At 41.7% G+C, this 17,800-nt stretch overlaps 1 protein-coding gene across 2 annotated transcripts in view; it reads left to right on the forward strand.

The window, feature by feature from the left end:
- The window catches only part of SPON1 (spondin 1), a 257,094-nt gene that overhangs the window by 5,770 nt on the left and 233,524 nt on the right, over positions 1-17,800 (forward strand). For both annotated transcript variants that reach the window (XR_014267793.1, XM_082476001.1), the window contains exon 2: positions 618-724. Coding sequence is in view for 1 of the 2 variants with exons in the window: in XM_082476001.1 (XP_082332127.1) it covers positions 618-724 (107 nt within the window). In the remaining variant the exon portion in view is untranslated. The remainder of the gene's footprint in view (positions 1-617; positions 725-17,800) is intronic.

The raw sequence follows: 17,800 nt of genomic DNA on the forward strand, positions 1-17,800 counted from the left end.
ATCAGAGTCCTCTGCTGGATCTCCTGCATTCAGCAGGTAGAGATGGGAGAGGAAGAATGGAGAATTATGTAGAAAGTTTGGATGGGCCAGGCAGGAAGTGGCATGCATCATGTCTGCTCACACTTTCCACCGGTAGGACTGGGGTACCAGCAGACCAAACTGCAAGGGAGGCTGGGAATGTGTTCTAGCTGAGTACCCACAAGAAATAGGAAATGTGTTTTGCCACATCCTACAGGAGTTTGTGCTGCAAGCAGCTGGATCTCTCTTGGGCTGATCTATGGAAGTGTAACATTAGATAACTGTCAAGACTAGAGTTGCTGACCAGGGACTGTTTTTGTCAAATTGTGGTTACTGAGAGAGAGCTCACCTCAGCCTTGGTTGATTCAAGAATTCCCAAGTGAGATTGTAGTTCAGACGTTTAGCAGGTTCTGAAATGTGAGAGGGGGCTGGGTGGAGAGGGTGAGATTTCACTACTCTACAGAATGAGCCTTTCCCACTGACAGCTGCCCCTGCTACCCAGGGCTGGGATGTTAATGGGGAACTCAACGTTTATCCGTTTGACGAATGGAAGGCAGCTGATTCTTATGCTTATCATCTGCTTTCTTCTGTCTCTGCAGTGACACTTTCAGCTGCCCCTCCCTCTTACTTCAGAGGATTCACATTGATCGCCCTCAAAGAGAACAGAGAGGGTGACAAGGAGGAAGACCATGCCGGCACCTTCCAGGTAAGACCCCTTCAGGGCTTTTCCAGGGACCCCTGTCGCTCTAGTAGGTAGATGCCAAGTGAAAGGTGGGCCGGATCGAGGAGGCTGAGGGCAAGGAATGGGGCAGGTATCTGAGGGGGCTTCTCATGCAATTCCCTTGACCATTGGCCGGGTGGGCCAGGTCCATGGAAAGACCTATAACGGAGTAGGCAGCAAATGCCTTGCGTCTACCTTAAGGCCTTGGGGCTTGGCCACCAGGCAGGGCTCTTCTGGGGCTCACAGTACCTTGGGCAGCAGACAGTCCAGCGTGGTGGGAGCTCCCAGAACCCTGCCGAGGCACGGATGTTTTTCCTGTGCGGCCATTTCTCAATTGACTGGCAATTTTCAAGTGTAAACGGAACAAGAGCTTAGGCTGGCCAGACTGGAGGGAGTTCAAAGCACAGGAGAAGGACTATTAAGGGAACGAAGAGATTGATTTATGAGGGAAGATTAAAAGAACTAAACATGCTTTGCTTGGCTAAATGAACAGGGCCGAGTTGAAGAGGTGGTAATGGTCTTTAAATGTCAGTCCTTGCAGAGCAGCCTTCTCCAGGGGAGGCCTCGTTTGACTTTGTACAAAAGGGCACAGCAAGACGAAAGTGGGTCAGGAGAAGAAAGGGAATCTCAAAGACAAGGGCCCTGCCAGTGAGTCATATTTCACCGTGGAATATTCTTCCAGGGGAAGTGGCAGGAACATCACCCCTTCTCAGTGGTTTAGAAAGAGGCCGGCAAGCTGTCAGAACATGTCCCAAAATGACTGGCGCGATCCTAGGAGGAGACGCGGCCAAATCTGCGGTAACCATTTCTCATCTCAAATTTCCATTGTTCTGGAATCCATTTTTATCTGGCATTTGCAAACTCAGAAGAAAAAAAAGAACAAAACTCAAGAAGAACACTTACACCCATAGCTGGCTGCTGGGGATTCTGGTACAATTTGTGGGTTCCACAGAGCACCCAAAATATCTTCCCCATCCAAAGATATCTTTAACCTCTTGTGGGCAGGTTGTAATTTTGAATCCTGTGATTTAAAAAAAATGTCCAGCGTTTAGGATTCTGGACTTCTGGCCTAGTGGAACTGTTAATTCCATGCTCATTGTAATGTCCTTCTATGGACCTAGATGTCAGGAACTTTCTTGGCATGTATCTGAAGGAGTTACCCAGATACAACCAATATTTGTTGGGTACTTATCATATGCCAGGCACTTGGTTAAGTGCTTTACCTTATCTTGGTTTATCTTAATTTAATTAGTTTATCTTAGTTTGATTCTCACAGCAACCAAGTAGATAGGAACTATTATCCCTATTTTATAGATCAGGAAATTGAAGCTAGAGAGATTAAATCACTTACCTAAAGTGATTTAATAGTAAATAGTAAGGCCAGGCTTCTCTCTCAGGTGTCTGATTCCAGTGACTAAATGTCTTCCCTATAGTACAGGACAAGCTCCTGGCACAGGTGTGTTTGGACAGTGCATCAGCAAGATTGTCATTATAGGGAAAGGAAGATTCATGCATACACTCAGCCCATAAAGCACTAAAATACATTCCTCTTGTTCTTGTTGTTCTAATTTACCTGGAGGTGTGAATGATTTATAAGATTGGGGCAGCTGAGAGATCTGGGTACCTGAGTGTCAGGAGGGATAAAGTTCTAAGAAGGGAAAAGTGGGGGGTGGGAGATGGGAAATGTGATCTTAATATTCACCCAAACAAAATTTATCTGCTTTAAAATGATGCTTAGACATATATATGCAGAAGAGTTGAAAGGAGGTACTTGAACAGATAGTGTACAGCCATGTTCATAGCAGCATTATTTACAAGAGCCGAAAGGCAGAAACAACCCAAATGTCTACTGATGGATGAATGGATAAACAAAATGTAGTGTATACATACAGTGGAATATTATTCATCTTTAAGAAGGAAGGAAATTCTGACACATGTTATCACATGGATGACCCTTGAAGACATTATGCTAAGTGAAGTAAGTAAGCACAAAACGACAAATATTGTCTGATGTCGCTTATATGAGCTACTCCGTCAAATTCATAGAGACAGAAAGTACAGGGGATGTGGGGCAGGGGGAAATAGGGAATTATTGGACAGGTGCGGAGGTTCAGTTTGGGAAGATGAAAAAAGTTCTGGAGATAGGTGGTGGTGATGCCTGTTCAACATATGAATGTACTTAATGCCATGAACTGTACACTTAAAAATGGTTAAAATGGTAAATTTTATGTATATTCTGATAAACACACACACACAAAATGATGCCTGAGTTAGGCCAGTGGGGACATGGCTTCTTTCTTTGATGCTGTTTTAATTCAGTAAATTGATAGTCCTCTCCAGCTCACTGTTCTCTCTGCTTGGCTAAATCTTTGTCCTTGCAACCAGTTGGTGAATACAGGGCCCTGCTCACAGTGGGCGGTAAGTAAATGTTGAATGAATAAATGAACAAATTATTCTTTCTACTAGTGCCCATAACTCAGTCCTATTTGGGATTGTTCCAGAACTCCTATCTCTTTATGCATCCATCCTTCCTTCTTCTCTTAGAGCTTCTGACATCCTTTCTTGTTGCATCACAGTGGTTCTCAGAGTGTGGTCTCTGGACCAGCAGCATCAGCACCATCTGGGAATTTGTTAGAAACGGAAGATCTCAAGCCTCACCCAGACCTTCTGAATCAGAAGCTCTGAGGGTGGGGCTCCCACAACCTGTGTTTCAGCAAGCCCTCAGGGTGAATCCAATGCCCACCCAAGTTTGAGAACCAGTGTTGACATGAGACATGGATCCAGCCCATCCAACATGAACTTCTCCACCATCACATCAACATATCTGTTGTTTGAGCCCTAGAGGGATCAAAGTGGGAAACATACATGAAAAATGCCTAGCACACAATCATAATGCTTGTATGCCAGATACCGTTCTAAGTGGTTTACATTTTTTAACCGACTTAATCCTCAGAATAACACCATGAGATAAGCATTGTTGTCCTGTTTTTCACAGATGAGGAAATTGTGGCACAGAGCAATTCAGTAACTTTCTTAAGACCACCCAGCTCTAAGCGATAAAGCTGGGATTCAAACACGGGCAGTCTGGCTCCAGATCCCTGCTCCCAACCATGTATACTGCCTCTCAATGTGTACATGTTAAGTGAAAAAATGAGAGTGTATTATGACTTTTTTATGGTAGTAGTCTCTAGGTCAAGAGCTTTATATACGTTATCCTACTTAGTTCTCATAGCAACCCTGTGAAGTCAGGATTGTTATACCCATTTTCCAGATGATGAAACTGAGTCTCCAAGGGGCTAAGTAAATTGACCAGAGTAATCCAACATCCATGGAGGTGGAGTGTGGGGGAATGGGAGGGAAGGGACTCTGTGCCAGTGATTTTCTCACACTCATCTCCCCACCCTGCCCTGCCCTGCCCTGCCCTGTGCATTAAATGCACACTTCACTTGGGTGCCCAGTATCTCCGAAGTTAGAGGGGGAAGAATCATTGCTCATGCCCCATCCTATCTCTCCTGCTTCAGACATTGTGCTCTCTATGCTTGCCCCCCTCCACTCTAGCATAAACGTCTTTTCTGTCTGTACCAAAGCTGTCATCTTTGGAGTCATTCATTTATTCATCTGCATTTACTGAGGGTCTCCGATGTGCCAGGCACTAAGGTAGGCACTGGGGTTACGATGGTGAGAAAAACAGACATAGTCCTGGCCTCAAGGAGCTTACAGCATCCTCCTTGTAATTGTGCCTTATATCAACAGGCATGGCAAAAAGTCAGCAAGTCATCAGTTGAAACGTGAGCAGATGATCAGAAGCTACAAACACCGATGTAATTTTAAAAATATATGCATGGCAATTAACAAATATTTAGATATACTTCTTTGTTAACACCCTCACTCCAAATATGACAGCTTTGAGGACTTGACATCAACAACAAAATTCTAATACCCTTTAAATCTGGTGGAAGATTACATTCTTAATTCTAAAAGTGACTCTAAGAGCGGGTTATTTTGCTTCTAAATGAGAGCCCTTACTCAGAGAGCACAGACTCACCAGGTACGAAAGAAACTTTAAAGCAAACTTTAATGCCCCTTTAGACTCAGTGGGGAGGGACTGGGGCTGCTGGGGACTGGGAGCGTAAGGGTTACCGCTCTCACCACCCCGGCAGAGACCCAGGAGAAAGGGGCGGGGCTGCCTTCTCTGCTCCCAGCTGCGGGTCCAGCGTGGCAGCTTTGGCACAGACTAGGGTATCTGTCCCCAGCTGCCAGAAGGGAGAGACACGGGAGTCTGATGAGCTAGCTGGGTGTACTCATGGTTAATTGAAAGTGACAAGGAATGCAGCAGCTGGACTCCCTCTACAGAAGTAATCCACCAGTCCTTTAAAATTGTACTGCTCAAAACGAGTTGCTCCCTGGAATGCTCCTGGCCCAGCCAACTGCCCAGCTCTTCCTCCCTCCTCCTTCAGGTCTCTGCTCAGACGTCCCTTTCCCAGGGGGCGTGCCCCATCACCCTATTTGAAACTTCATTCCCCCTTCTATCCCTGAGCTGAATTCCCTATACCTCTCCACCACTTAATTTTTTTCCGTTGCCTTGATTGCCATCTGACGTGCTATCTATTTTACTTGTTGACTTGAGCATCATCTGCCCCTTTCCACTAAACTGTAAGCTCCACGGGGCAGGGATTTTTGCCTGTCTTGTTTGCTGCTATATTCCCAGCACCTTGCCCTGTGCACCTCACAGAGTCGGCACTCCAGTTTGACAGAATTCTAAGCACAGTATTTGTACTAAAATTCAAGCTGCTAGTTTATAACGCCATCAGTTTATTTTATTTTTAATTTAAGGCCTATATGCATCAACTAGTTTAGGGAATAGTCCGCCAATCAAAGGAAGAAAGCTTCATTATAAAGAGGAATGTTTGCCTAAGATTCCTTATCAATAACATACAAACAAGTATCTTTTAATAACTAATTATTCCATATTCTTAATCACCTGTTTATAAACTATTTCCATTATCTCTTCACTAACAGTAAATATTTATTAGCTCCTAATGAGTTCTGAGCCACGTGAGACACTAAATGAGTTTTCAACACACTTTTCTAAAAATAAACTGCTATTGCAAGCCTGTTCTTAGGAATTCTCTCTTACTTTATAGGAAAACTTCCTCTTTTTACACTCACCTAAGCTTAATCGTGACCCTCATAAGATAATTAGAATTTTTCAATCTACTATTCACTACTATAAATAATGGAGTAAAAGTTTCTTGCATAAAGTTTTTTTCCTTATTTGGTATTAGTTTGCTAGAAGAGATTCCCAGAAGTGTAATTACAAATGCAAAGGATATGGACATTTTTATATTTTTGATATGTGTTTCAAAGGTGATTTCCGCCCCCCAGCCCTCCCCCAGATTTTCACTCAGCACTCTTTTCAGCAACCATGGACATTCCATCAGAGTAGCCACACCCACTGATATGAAGGGAAACATATATTCCCATATCAGGGCTGGGCATGACAGGATTTGGGCAGGTCAAACTGATAGACCAAATCTAGCAAGATGAAAGCTAATGGAAGAACACAGAAAGTTACCTACTTAGATCCAAATAACCTATTGCACCTGTACAAGAAGAGCGATTTGGATTTATGGCAGCACGTTAAACAAACAAACAACAACAAAAGAATCTTAGGATTTTTAGTTGCCTGTAAGTAAGTTCAGAGTGAGTCATTCATGAGATAGGACCACAAAACACAAATGAGGTCCCAGTATGCATCATAGGTGCCCGAACACATAGATTGTCTTATGGGATTCTTAATCCGTCCTGAGATAGCCCATAATATTCTCTTTCTTTTCCTGTAGAGTACACCTTTCTAGTGAATGGATATTACCATATAAAACATACAGTGCTTTCTTTCATTCATTTATTTGTTTATTCAAATATTTCCATATCATTTATAGCACCCTACTTTTCCTTAAGGGTGGTTATTACAACTTATATACTTGCTTGTAGGATTATTTGTTTAATATTGCTCTGCCACACCAAATTGTAGGGCATAACCCTATCTATTTTGTTCCCTAGTGTAGTTCTATCAACTAGCACTGTGCCTGGCACATGGTGGACACTCAAAAAATATTAGTTGGGATGATCTAATAAAAGCGCTAATTACCAGCTATGTGAAAGGCAACATACTAGGCTCTGAGCATACCAAGATGAATAAAGGCCTGGTCCATGGTGTTAATTAGTAGGTCAAGATCTACAGTAGAACTTTGCAACCCTGGCATTCTAGGTGTACTGGCGGAGTACAAAATGGATTATAGGAGAGCCTAGATATTTATTTCCTTGGGTATTGGGGTGGTCTTGTCTGTTTATTCGAAATGCGATCATTTCCTACCTGTGACATAAAGAGACTTGTATAGAAAGAACTCTATTGCAGCGTACTAAGTGTTATAATTGCTGCATGTGTGCAAATAAGAAAGCAATCATTTGTAGGAAGCGAGGAGTGAGAGCTGATTTGGGAGAAGAGAAAGGATATTTATAGAGATGATAACTTTTTTTAAATTGAAGCATAGTTGATTTACAGTGTTGTGTTAGTTTCAGGTGTACAACAAAGTGATTCAGATATATATATATATTTTTTTTAGATTCTTTTCCATTATAGGTTATTACAAGATATCGAATATAATTCCCTGTGCTATACAGTAGGTCCTTGTTTTTTTATCTGTTTTATATATAGTAGTGTGTATCTATTAATTCCAAACTCCTAATTTATCCCTCTCTCCCTTCCCCTTTGGTAACCATAAGTTTGTTTTCTATGTCTGTGATTCTGTTTCTGTTTTGTAAATAAGTTCACTTGTATCATTTTTTTAGATTCCACATATAAGTGATATCATATGACATTTGTCTTTTTCTGTCTGGCTTACTTCACTTAGTATGATAATCTCTAGGTCCATCCATGTTGCTGCAAATGGCATTATTTTATTCTTTTTTATGGCTGAGTAATATTTCATTGTTTATGTGTGTGTATACACACACACACACACACACACACCCCACATCTTCTTTATCCATTCATCTGTTGATGGACACTTAGGTTGCTTCCATGTCTTGGCTATTGTAAATAGTGCTGCTATGAACACTGGGGTGCATGTATCTTTTGGAATTAGAGTTTTCTCTGGATATATGCCCAGGAGTGGGATCACTATCATATGGTAACTCTATTTTAGTTTTTTTAAGGAACCTGCATACTGTTCTCCATAGTGACTGCAGCAATTTACCTTCCCACCAACAGTGTAGGAAGGTTCCCTTTTCTCCAGACCCTCTCCAGCATTTATTATTTGTAGACTTTTTGATGATGGCCATTCTGCCTGGTGTGAGGTGATACCTCACTGTAGTTTTGATTTGCATTTCTCTAATAATTATTTCTCTAATAATTAGAGACGTTGAGCATCTTCTCATGCTGTTGGCCATCTCTGTGTCTTCTGTCTCTTTGAGACAGTAACTTTTGAGTTGTCTTTTGGGCGGTTTTGAAGTTTGCAGGTGGAGAAGGGGTGAAGATAAAGGGTTTATCTTCTCTTATACTCTTCTCTTATACTCTATAAAGAGTATAGTGTGAAAACCACTATACTCTTTCCTCTATTTTTTTTTGAAGTTTAAACCATGTTTCATGTTTATTACTTTCTAACACTAAATTTTGTTTTAGAAAATTAATATGAGAAAAAATAAGTAATAGACATTTGTTACATTTAAAATACTTAATTTTTGGTTATAGTGAACAATATTTCATTTCTGCCCTCAACTAGTTTAAAGTGGAAAAGCACCTAAACAAATGCAGAACTTAATACACACTTAGAGCTTATAATTTAGTATAAGGGAATTAGAGACAATATACAACATAAATAAAATACGCATGTGGTAGGTAATAGGGGTAATGGGAAAAATAAAGCAACTGGAATGGATAGATGCAATTTAAAATGGTGGTTATGGTGAGTTGCTAAGAAAAATGGCATTTAGGTAAAGACCTAAATGCTATGACAGAGCAATCTTTCCTCTATTTTAAAACTTGCTCTATTTTAGTGTTTCATTGTATCTACTTTGACAAGCGCATAGAGACCAGTGAAGGCACAGTAAACGTTTTCTCGAATGAATGAATGAATGAACGAACGAACGAACAAATGAATGAACCAGGGGATGGATGACATGCTATACTGGCCCCTTCCCTTCAGGAGGTCACTCGGTGTAAAATGCCTCTGTGAGCTGTGATCCTAAAGGAACCATCAAAAGGACATATTTAAAAATCAATGTCAAGACCTCTTCTTCAACACTTAGTTTTCTTTTTTTAATTGCTGTTTAAAATCATTTAAAGTTGCTGCTTCTCATTTAACATGAGAAGCAGCATGGCATGTGAGTGCCTGGGCTGGATGTCTGTCCTCAGGCTGCCATAGCCCTGGTCCCTGTTGCCTGATACCAGAAAGGACAACAAGTAGTTTCCTTCCAAGCAGGCAAGCCCTGAGTCTGGGGACCAGATGCCTGATCAGGACCTGAGCATCATTCCTCTCAACAGAGCACACCCTTGTTTTGTGATGGAAAATAGAGAAAATGATAAATACAGAGGATAAAGAAGAGATAAAATTAGTCATCTTATAATCTAGAGATAATCATTATTAGCATTTGGGTATATTTCCTTCTAGACTTTAAGTGTGTACACACAACACACACAGGTATATGTGTTTATTAGCTCCTCTCTTTCTAGAGGTGGCCATTTAGAATTTGACAGTATCAGTGGTGGTCACACAGTTTATTATGACAGTAAAAAGCATCGCTATTTTTAGGCTGATCTTCCTCCTCCAAAAGGATCATGTATCTCATTATTCTTCCAATTCTAGCTTCGCTTTTCTATTTAGAATGTACAGTGGGTGTCTGGAAAAAAACATGGGTTTTGGAGTTTGCAGACGCAAGCTCAAATTCTGCCTCTACCAACTGGGTGAAGAAGTCAATTTCTCTGAACCTTAGTTCTTTCATCTATAAAATAGGCATGATAAAGATTGTTTGGAGTATCAGATGAGATAATTTATATAAAATGCCCAATACATTGCCTGGACATAATCAATGTCTCCTCCTTCTGAGTCAGCAGCCTAGAGCCCTTTCTACCTTTCTGTGTCCAGTGAATCACAAACTCCATCCCTCTGTAGATGTGGCAGACATCTCATCTTAGGTATAATTCACCAGCTGTCTGTCTGCCTCTACCAAGTGAGGAGAGAGACAGACTTCTTCAATTCTTTCTATCTTCACTGTAATATGATTGGGAGGCTCTAACATAAAATGAAAAACTTCAGTGGATACATGGTACCCAGTAAATAAAAACAAAATTCTGTTCCACGTGGGTGCTAGCTGTTTGGCTGGGCTCAATGACTGGCCTTGTGACCTACTCCACACAACGGCTTCACCGAAAATGGGATTCAAATTGTACCTTGACAAGGTCTCTACACCTCAGGGAATGAGCACATGGAGGAAACCACGACTGTCACCTCCGGGTACTAACCGGTCTAGTTGCTTCATTTATTTCCATTCTCTCACTCCAGGCTATAAGTTTCACAAGAACAGGGACTGTCTGTTTCTTTCACCACTGCACAACCAGCGTCGGGTGCAGTATCTGCCACCAGCAAGTGCTTAGTAAATATTTGTCACAAAAATAAATAAATGTATTAATTTCCCATCAGTCTCAGACCCATCCCATGAGGTAGGCACTATTGTCGTCTCCATGTTATAGGCAAGGTAACGCTGAGCGAATTAGAAATGTGACAAAAGGCACAGAGCCAGTAAATGGCAGTAAGCAAGGATTAAAACATCTGCAGTCTGTACCATTTTCTCTATTGAGCATCTCTTGTAGCTCCAGGGGCACATGTATGGGAGAGACAGACATAAATTGACTACTTGGTCCCCTAAAATCCTTTCTGGGTGGTTCCAGGGATCACACCAGGTGTATCATCTCACAGCACTTCACATGCCATGTCCTCTGTGCTTCCTGATACTCGTGTCTTGCTTTCAGCCCACGTAGAGTCTGTGCCCCCTACCCCATCTCTGAGCTCTCAAACCCTTGGTACATCCCTTTATTCTAGTTCTTCACACACCGTGTAGCCCTGATGTGTTAAATCCCTATTTGCCTACAAGATTCTGCCAAGAGGCAGGAATCTGGGCTGCAGCTATCTCTGTATTCCCACGGCCTCACGAGGGCTTGGCACACTGGCCAGTTGATAAGTGTTTTCCAAATTGGTGGATGACTGCTGCTGGAATTTCTGGCCCTACCCCCTTGTTCGCTGGCATTAGCTGGTCTCATGCTTTCTTGCATGGGAACTAGCATTGTTTCCACATCTATTTTTCTAAAGCTCTGGAAATCATTTGCAAATACATGACAGAATTGTTGAGCAGACAATGTATAATGTTTACTGCTCCCAAAGCACTTTTATCATGTGTGTATTAAGTAGCTTAAAAATGTCAATAAGTCACTGTGTGGCCTTGCAATCCCCTCATCTTTAGAATGAGAATGATGAGCCTTCATTCCAGATCTGACTACCTTATAGGATAGATCTTAATTCTGGTTTTACAAACTTGTAAGCCATCTGTATGCTTCTTAAAATAGTTAAATCCAAAGAGCAAATGGATCATAGTTTACTTAAACAATAGCCTATGGTAGCATATTTAGGTAAATCTGTTAAGTATTATAAATAATTTTTATGAAGAAAACCTTTTCATTCATTTACTTATTTTCAACAAATATTTACAAAGCCTGTTATGTACAAGGCATATTCTAGGCTGTGAGAATCTAGCTGTGACAAAACAGACAAAAACCCTTGCCCTTATGGACATTGTGTTTCTAGATTTTAGATCATTTCCATGGGATAGAGTCCCAAGTTTCTATATCAAATAGTTTTTTGGCTCTTGACATATATTGTTATATCACTATTTATCACAGCTGATCAAGTAGGAATTTGAGTAGAAGCCTAGCTCAGAGCTTACTTTTAGAGAGAATGTGTAACCTTTGTCAAGTTACTTGGTCTTGGTTTTTCCCCTTGGACACAAAACTGTCCCTCCCATTGACCCCCAGCTGATATCCGATATTGTCCCCTAGTCCTTCATTTTGGGGAGGCCAAGGTGTTGGCTGGAAAAAGTTCCCATCCACCTACCATGTGGTTACTAAACCCCAACTTGCAAATCCCATTCTTGTGCAATTACCTTCTTGTAATCAAGACCTCTTCAGCATTTCAAGATTCTTCAAATTTGGCATCTTTTATCCAACATAGGTAATTACTGTCCTCACAGCCTATGTCTCTGCAGACTGAATGAGCCTGTATCCTCAGCTAAGCCATCAATGCATGCTTCAAGGACTGTGTATTTCCTCATCCCCTCTGGGGCTGCTCTTCCCCCAGATATCCATTAAATCCCACACTACCTCACTTCTTTCAGGTTCCTGCTCAGAGGTCTCTTTTGTCAAAGAGTCCGTTTCTGACCATATTTTATAAAACAATACCCCCATAACTCTTAATCCCATTTACCCTGTTGAGTTTTCTTCTTTTGACTGATCACCATGGTTGGTATGTGCTTGCTGGTGTGTTAGCTATTTTCCCTCACTGCAATGCCAACTCCACAAGAGTAGGGACATTGCTTTGTTCAGCACTGTGTCTGTTCAGCACTATCATGGTGTCTGGCACATAGTAGCCAATTAATAAATAGCAGTGCCTTTTTGAATTCAGCCCTAAAACCTGTTGTTCTTTTTGACAATGAAATGATACTGACTCTCTGTAAAGACAAGGATTCTGGCCCCCACCCTGCACTCCTTTCCTTCCCAAAGTCAGCTGACATCCCAGGGCTTCCTCACATGTGTCCATATGAGGATACATGCTCACCCACACCTCCTGTCCTGTTTCCAAAGCAGCCTGGACTTGTGCAGCTGCCTTTCTGGATCCTAGTATAGGACGTTGCCTGAATCCCAGTATAATTTTTATCATTTTAGTGGCAACATAGTCACTCCACTTCTCACTGACTGCATAAGCTTGGGCCACTTAATTTAACCTTGCCTATCAATTTGGAATAATACTAATTCAAAGATTTGTAACGGTTAGATAAGGATTGCCAGTTTCTGCTATGACATGTTAAGAACTTAGAAATCACCGCTCCTGTCCTCACAAGAAAAAAGCTGAAAAATTGAAAATCAACAACTCTAATTAGATCCATCGGTGAGTTGAGGTCACAAGGCAAAGTGCCCTTCCTCACCCCCAAACTGGAGAGACAGAGAACACTGAGAATCACAGCTTATCAGGAGCAGAAACTGCTGCAGACAGTAACTGATCAGAATACTTACACAGTAATTGATGAACAACTACAGGCTGAGCGTGGGCTAGCTTGATAGTCAAACTCCTTAGGAGCCCAGTGTCAGGGGATCACTACATGTTTGTGAATTTTACCTCCAGGACCCCTACCAGGTTCTCGCAGTGAAGATCAGAGAAAAATCCTCTCCTGTTTCAGGCAGAGGGAGGGGGAAAGTAACCATTTTGAAATATATCCAGAGCATTCTCCTTAACAAAGATCTTCCCTCTAGGGAAACTACCAGAGCCTTACGTGACCCGGGGGAAGGGCAATTAGCCAACTCCAGCCTGCTCTAGCATTCTTGTCTCACATAAAGGGAGTAAAAAAAAAAAAGGCCAAGAAACTCTTCTAAAGGTCCCCGCCCAGAGACGATGGCCTGATTTTAAAAAAAGGAAAAAACCCCTGAGATTTAATCATAGGATTCTAGACTGCTTCCCCTTCCCAATACTTGACCATCACATTAACAGGGCTTTAGTATAATAACAGTGGATTATAACCAAGAGAGCTTCAAGGCATAAACTCTATTTAAGAAGGAGTTTCTAGAGAAAACCAAAGATAATAGGGGAGACAAAAATCAAGACACTGGAGGAGACTGAAGCCTCTGACACCCATACTACAGCAAACATTAAATGCACAGGCTAACTCATATGTAGCCAGATGAACATAAAACCTCACACTGAAGGCTTATTTGCCTCATTTCCTATTATCCTGTGGATTATGTCTGGCTTTCAACAAAAACTTACAAGGCACGCTAAAAGGCAAGAAAAAACACAGCCTAAAGAGACAAAGCAAACATTAGAACCAGACTTGGATATGATAGATTTCGGAATTACCAGACTGGATTTAAATAACTATGATTAATATGCTAAGGACTCTAATTTTTAAAAGTGGACAACATGCAAGAACAGATTGTAATGTAAGCAAAGAGTTTGAAATTCTAAGAAAGAATCAAAAGGAAATGCTAGAAATAAAAAACATTGTAACAGACATGAAGAACGCCTTTGATGAGATCACCAGTGCATTGGACATGGTCAAGGAAAGAATCAGTGAGCTTGAAGAGTTCTCAGTAGAGACTTTGCAAACTGAAATGCAAAGAGGAAAAAAAGAATGAAAAAAACCAGAACAGAATATCCAAGAACAGTGGGATAATAATCAAAGGTGTAGCATACATATAATGAATGGTAATACGAAAGAGAGAAAGAAGTAGAAGAAGTATTTGAAGATCGGATGAAATAATAAATAAAAAAGACTTATCAAAGTCAGTAGCTGGCTAATACTGAATGTTCAATAAATGCTAGCCATTATAACTACCACTGTCATCGTCATCATCATCATCATCATCATCATCATCATTAGTTGATAGATCAAAGTACCCGAAGAAGAGGGAAGAGTTTGGATCAAAGGGAACCTTTTAAAGAGGATGTAGTCTTGATCAGGGGTGGGAGGGAGATTTCTTTATTTGAGACAGGACAAAGGCAAGGGAAACTGGTGAAAATACATAACAATTTGAGTATGAACAAAAAATGAAGGTAAGAGTTCACATAGGATGCTCTCCATATAATTCTGACTTTGATAATAATATCTCCCTCACAGAATTATTGAGAAAATTAAATGATGTATAGCAGTGGTTTTCAAATTGTAGTGAACATCAGAATCTCCTAGGTTCTTGTTTATAATGCATCTCTCTGGTCCCCAACCCAGAGAATTTGCTTCTATGCATCTAAGTGGATGAGGAGTTGGAGCAGAGGACCCAAGTAAATCTGATACAGGTACTCCACAGACCACCTTTTAATAAGTATATAAGCATATTGATTGTAGCCTGACCTGAAAGATGCTCAACAAACGTTTTTTTAAGTAGGTAGAGGCAAGCTCACCTGCAGAGGGGCAAGGACAGAGCTGAGGACTGAGGAGATGGAAGAGGCTGGAAACAAGTACAGGAGGGATGTGGTAGGAAGTTCATGAGAGATGGATGCAAGGATTACCTGATGACAGAGAGACCCAGTTTAGAAAACACACATTCCTAGGAAGAACCTTCAGACTAGATTTGTAATTCTCTCCATCAACCCTCGAGAGCCTGGTTACAGGAGTCAGTGAGCAGGTGGTGTGATTTTCCCAGGGCTGGCAAACCCTATGGGTACAATGGAAGATGGGAAGCCACAGGCATCCAGCCATGGAGAGAGGAAACCAGGGTACCATTGAGAAGGCTGGTCAGAATCCAGGCTGGGGAGGCGGCAGTGCCTCCAATATCTCCCATCATAAAACAACCCCAAAAGTCCTAGGACCCCATACCCCACATCTCTTCTAACACTTCCTCATTTCTCTGCCTCCCCTTCAGAACGAAGCATCTCAAGAGAGCTGTGCCTACACATGTTTTTCGCATGTCTTCACTGTCCATTCACTTCTCAGCCCACACCAGGCTGCATTTAGCCCTTTTATCCACCAAAGTGGCTCTTGGCAGTTCCTCAGTGACCTCCATGTTGTCACGTCCTCCTTACACATCCTTCTCCATCACAGATGGCTCACCACTACTTGCTTCCTAAAACACTCTCCCCTCATGCCTTCCTGGTTTTATTTATTTATTTCTTTATCTATCTATTTATCTATTTCTTTATGTATTTATTTTTTATCAAAGTATAGTTGATTTACCGTGTTGTGCCAGTCTCTGCCAAGGGGGAGAGGGGTGGGGGAGGGAAGGATTGGGGGTGTGGTTATATTTATTTATCTTTCTGGCTATGGCTGTGCCTTTGTTTGCTTCTCCCCTCTATATGACCTCTAAATCTCTGTTTCTCAAACTTGGCACTATTGACATTTGGGGCCAGATAATTCTTTGTTGTGAGCAGCTGTGCTGTGCATTGAAGGGTGTTTAACAGCATCCCTGGCCTCTACCCACCAGAGGCCTGTGGCACGCCCTACCCCCCCCACAACAACCAGTAACAACAACCAAAAATATTTCCAGACATTGTCAAATGTCCCCTAGGGGACGAAATCACCCTTAGTGAGAACCACTGCCCAGATGTTGCACTCTTCCAACTCAGTCCTATGACCCTTTTTGTCCTTTCTCTACACTCAGGCTCATCTATTCCTATGGCTCTAAGTGCCATCTCATGATAATGATGCCCATTTATGCTTCACTTAAACGTTTTGTTGCCCACATCCATGTTCTAGACCTTGGGCTGGGATACAGGATAAATTAGGACTGTGCCTTTTCAAATTAGCGTGGATTTCAAACCCTGTTCTACTCTTGCTACCTGTAAGACTTTAGCCCTCCTAGCTTCCATTTCTTTGTCTGAAATAATAAAGAGTTCAAACCTGTAAATACAATCATTAGAGTCCTTGGCACATAGTAAGTTCTTAAGCATTAGCTATCATAACTATCATAACTTTCATAGTCATTACCACAGCACCTTAAGGGTATGCACAATGGGCTTATGAAGCACAAAGGAAGGTCTCGTTTGCCTTGTTGGGTTATAGAGTGTTGAGAGTTCAATTCTAGAGCCTAAGAGACCCAAGTTCAAATTCTGATTCCACATCTCCATTCTGTGGCCTCTCTAAACCTGTTTTTCCCTCCTTGTGAAATGGAAGAATAATAGTACCTACTTCATTGGGTGACTCAAATAAGGTAATTCTAGGAAAAGGGTGTAACGTGATGACTAACACGTGGGGACTTAATGAACATTAGCAATTATTATTAGGGGAGCATGGGAGAAGCTAATCTTTAACTGAATCTCAAAGCCTGAAGAAAGGGCAGCCCAGGCAGAGGGGAGAGCGTGAGCAAAGGATTGGAGGCATGGAAAAGAGTGCTGTGATCTGGGAATGGGAAGAAATTCCAGGATGCTAGAGCATGAGATGAAACTGATGAAAGGCAGAATCTAAATGCCCTTCTGTGCCAGTTTAGGACTACAGACTTATCCTTTTACAAACTGTGAACAGAAATACGTCTGTTGGCAAGGGAGAAGGATACTGAAGAGTTTTAGACTAGGGGAAAAAATCTTAGTTAGATTTGCATTTGCAAGCTCTTGTCAATCTAGAAGAGTTTGGAGAAGGTAAAATCAGATACAAGAAAGCTGGTTAGGAGATTGTGGCAAGAGCATCAGTGAGAGATTACAAGGCCCACCTATCACGAGATGAATGCCACAGACATTATAGAGAAGCGTAGCCAGGGTTCTTGATCACTTGAGTTCAGGGACAAATGAAGGGCTGAGTAGGACTCTGAGGCCTTATGCTCAGCCTTGGGTGGTAGATGGCCAGTGCATTGAACCCTTTACTCTCTCTTCATTTAACTGCCCTCTCCTCTCTTCTCTCTCCTCTTGTTACCAAACTGAACTTGTGTCAGCCTACCTGGTGCACAGCAAAGCCAATCTAATCTCACTGGGTTGTGGTGAAGAAAAGTACAGCATTTATTGCAGGGCACCAAGCAAGGAGAATGGGCAGCTTGTGCTCAAAAGACCCTGTTGGCTTTCAGGGACAGGTTTTTGAAGGCAACATTAGGAGTAAGGTTTGCAGGGTACCTGATCAGCTCATGTACTTTCTTCTAATTGGTTGGTGTTCAGGTAACAGGGTGATGTTTCAGGAATCTTAATCATCAGTCTCTGGTTCCAACCAGTCTAGGGTCTATGGACTTGTAGTCAGCATCTTCCACCTGGGTCTTAGTTTCTACAAAACAACTCAGAGATATGTATCATGTTGTTATGTATATTCCTGGAGGAGGAACTAGGA

The sequence above is a fragment of the Balaenoptera physalus genome (assembly GCF_965194825.1).
Source record: "Balaenoptera physalus genome assembly, chromosome: 10".
NCBI lineage: Eukaryota > Metazoa > Chordata > Mammalia > Artiodactyla > Balaenopteridae > Balaenoptera > Balaenoptera physalus.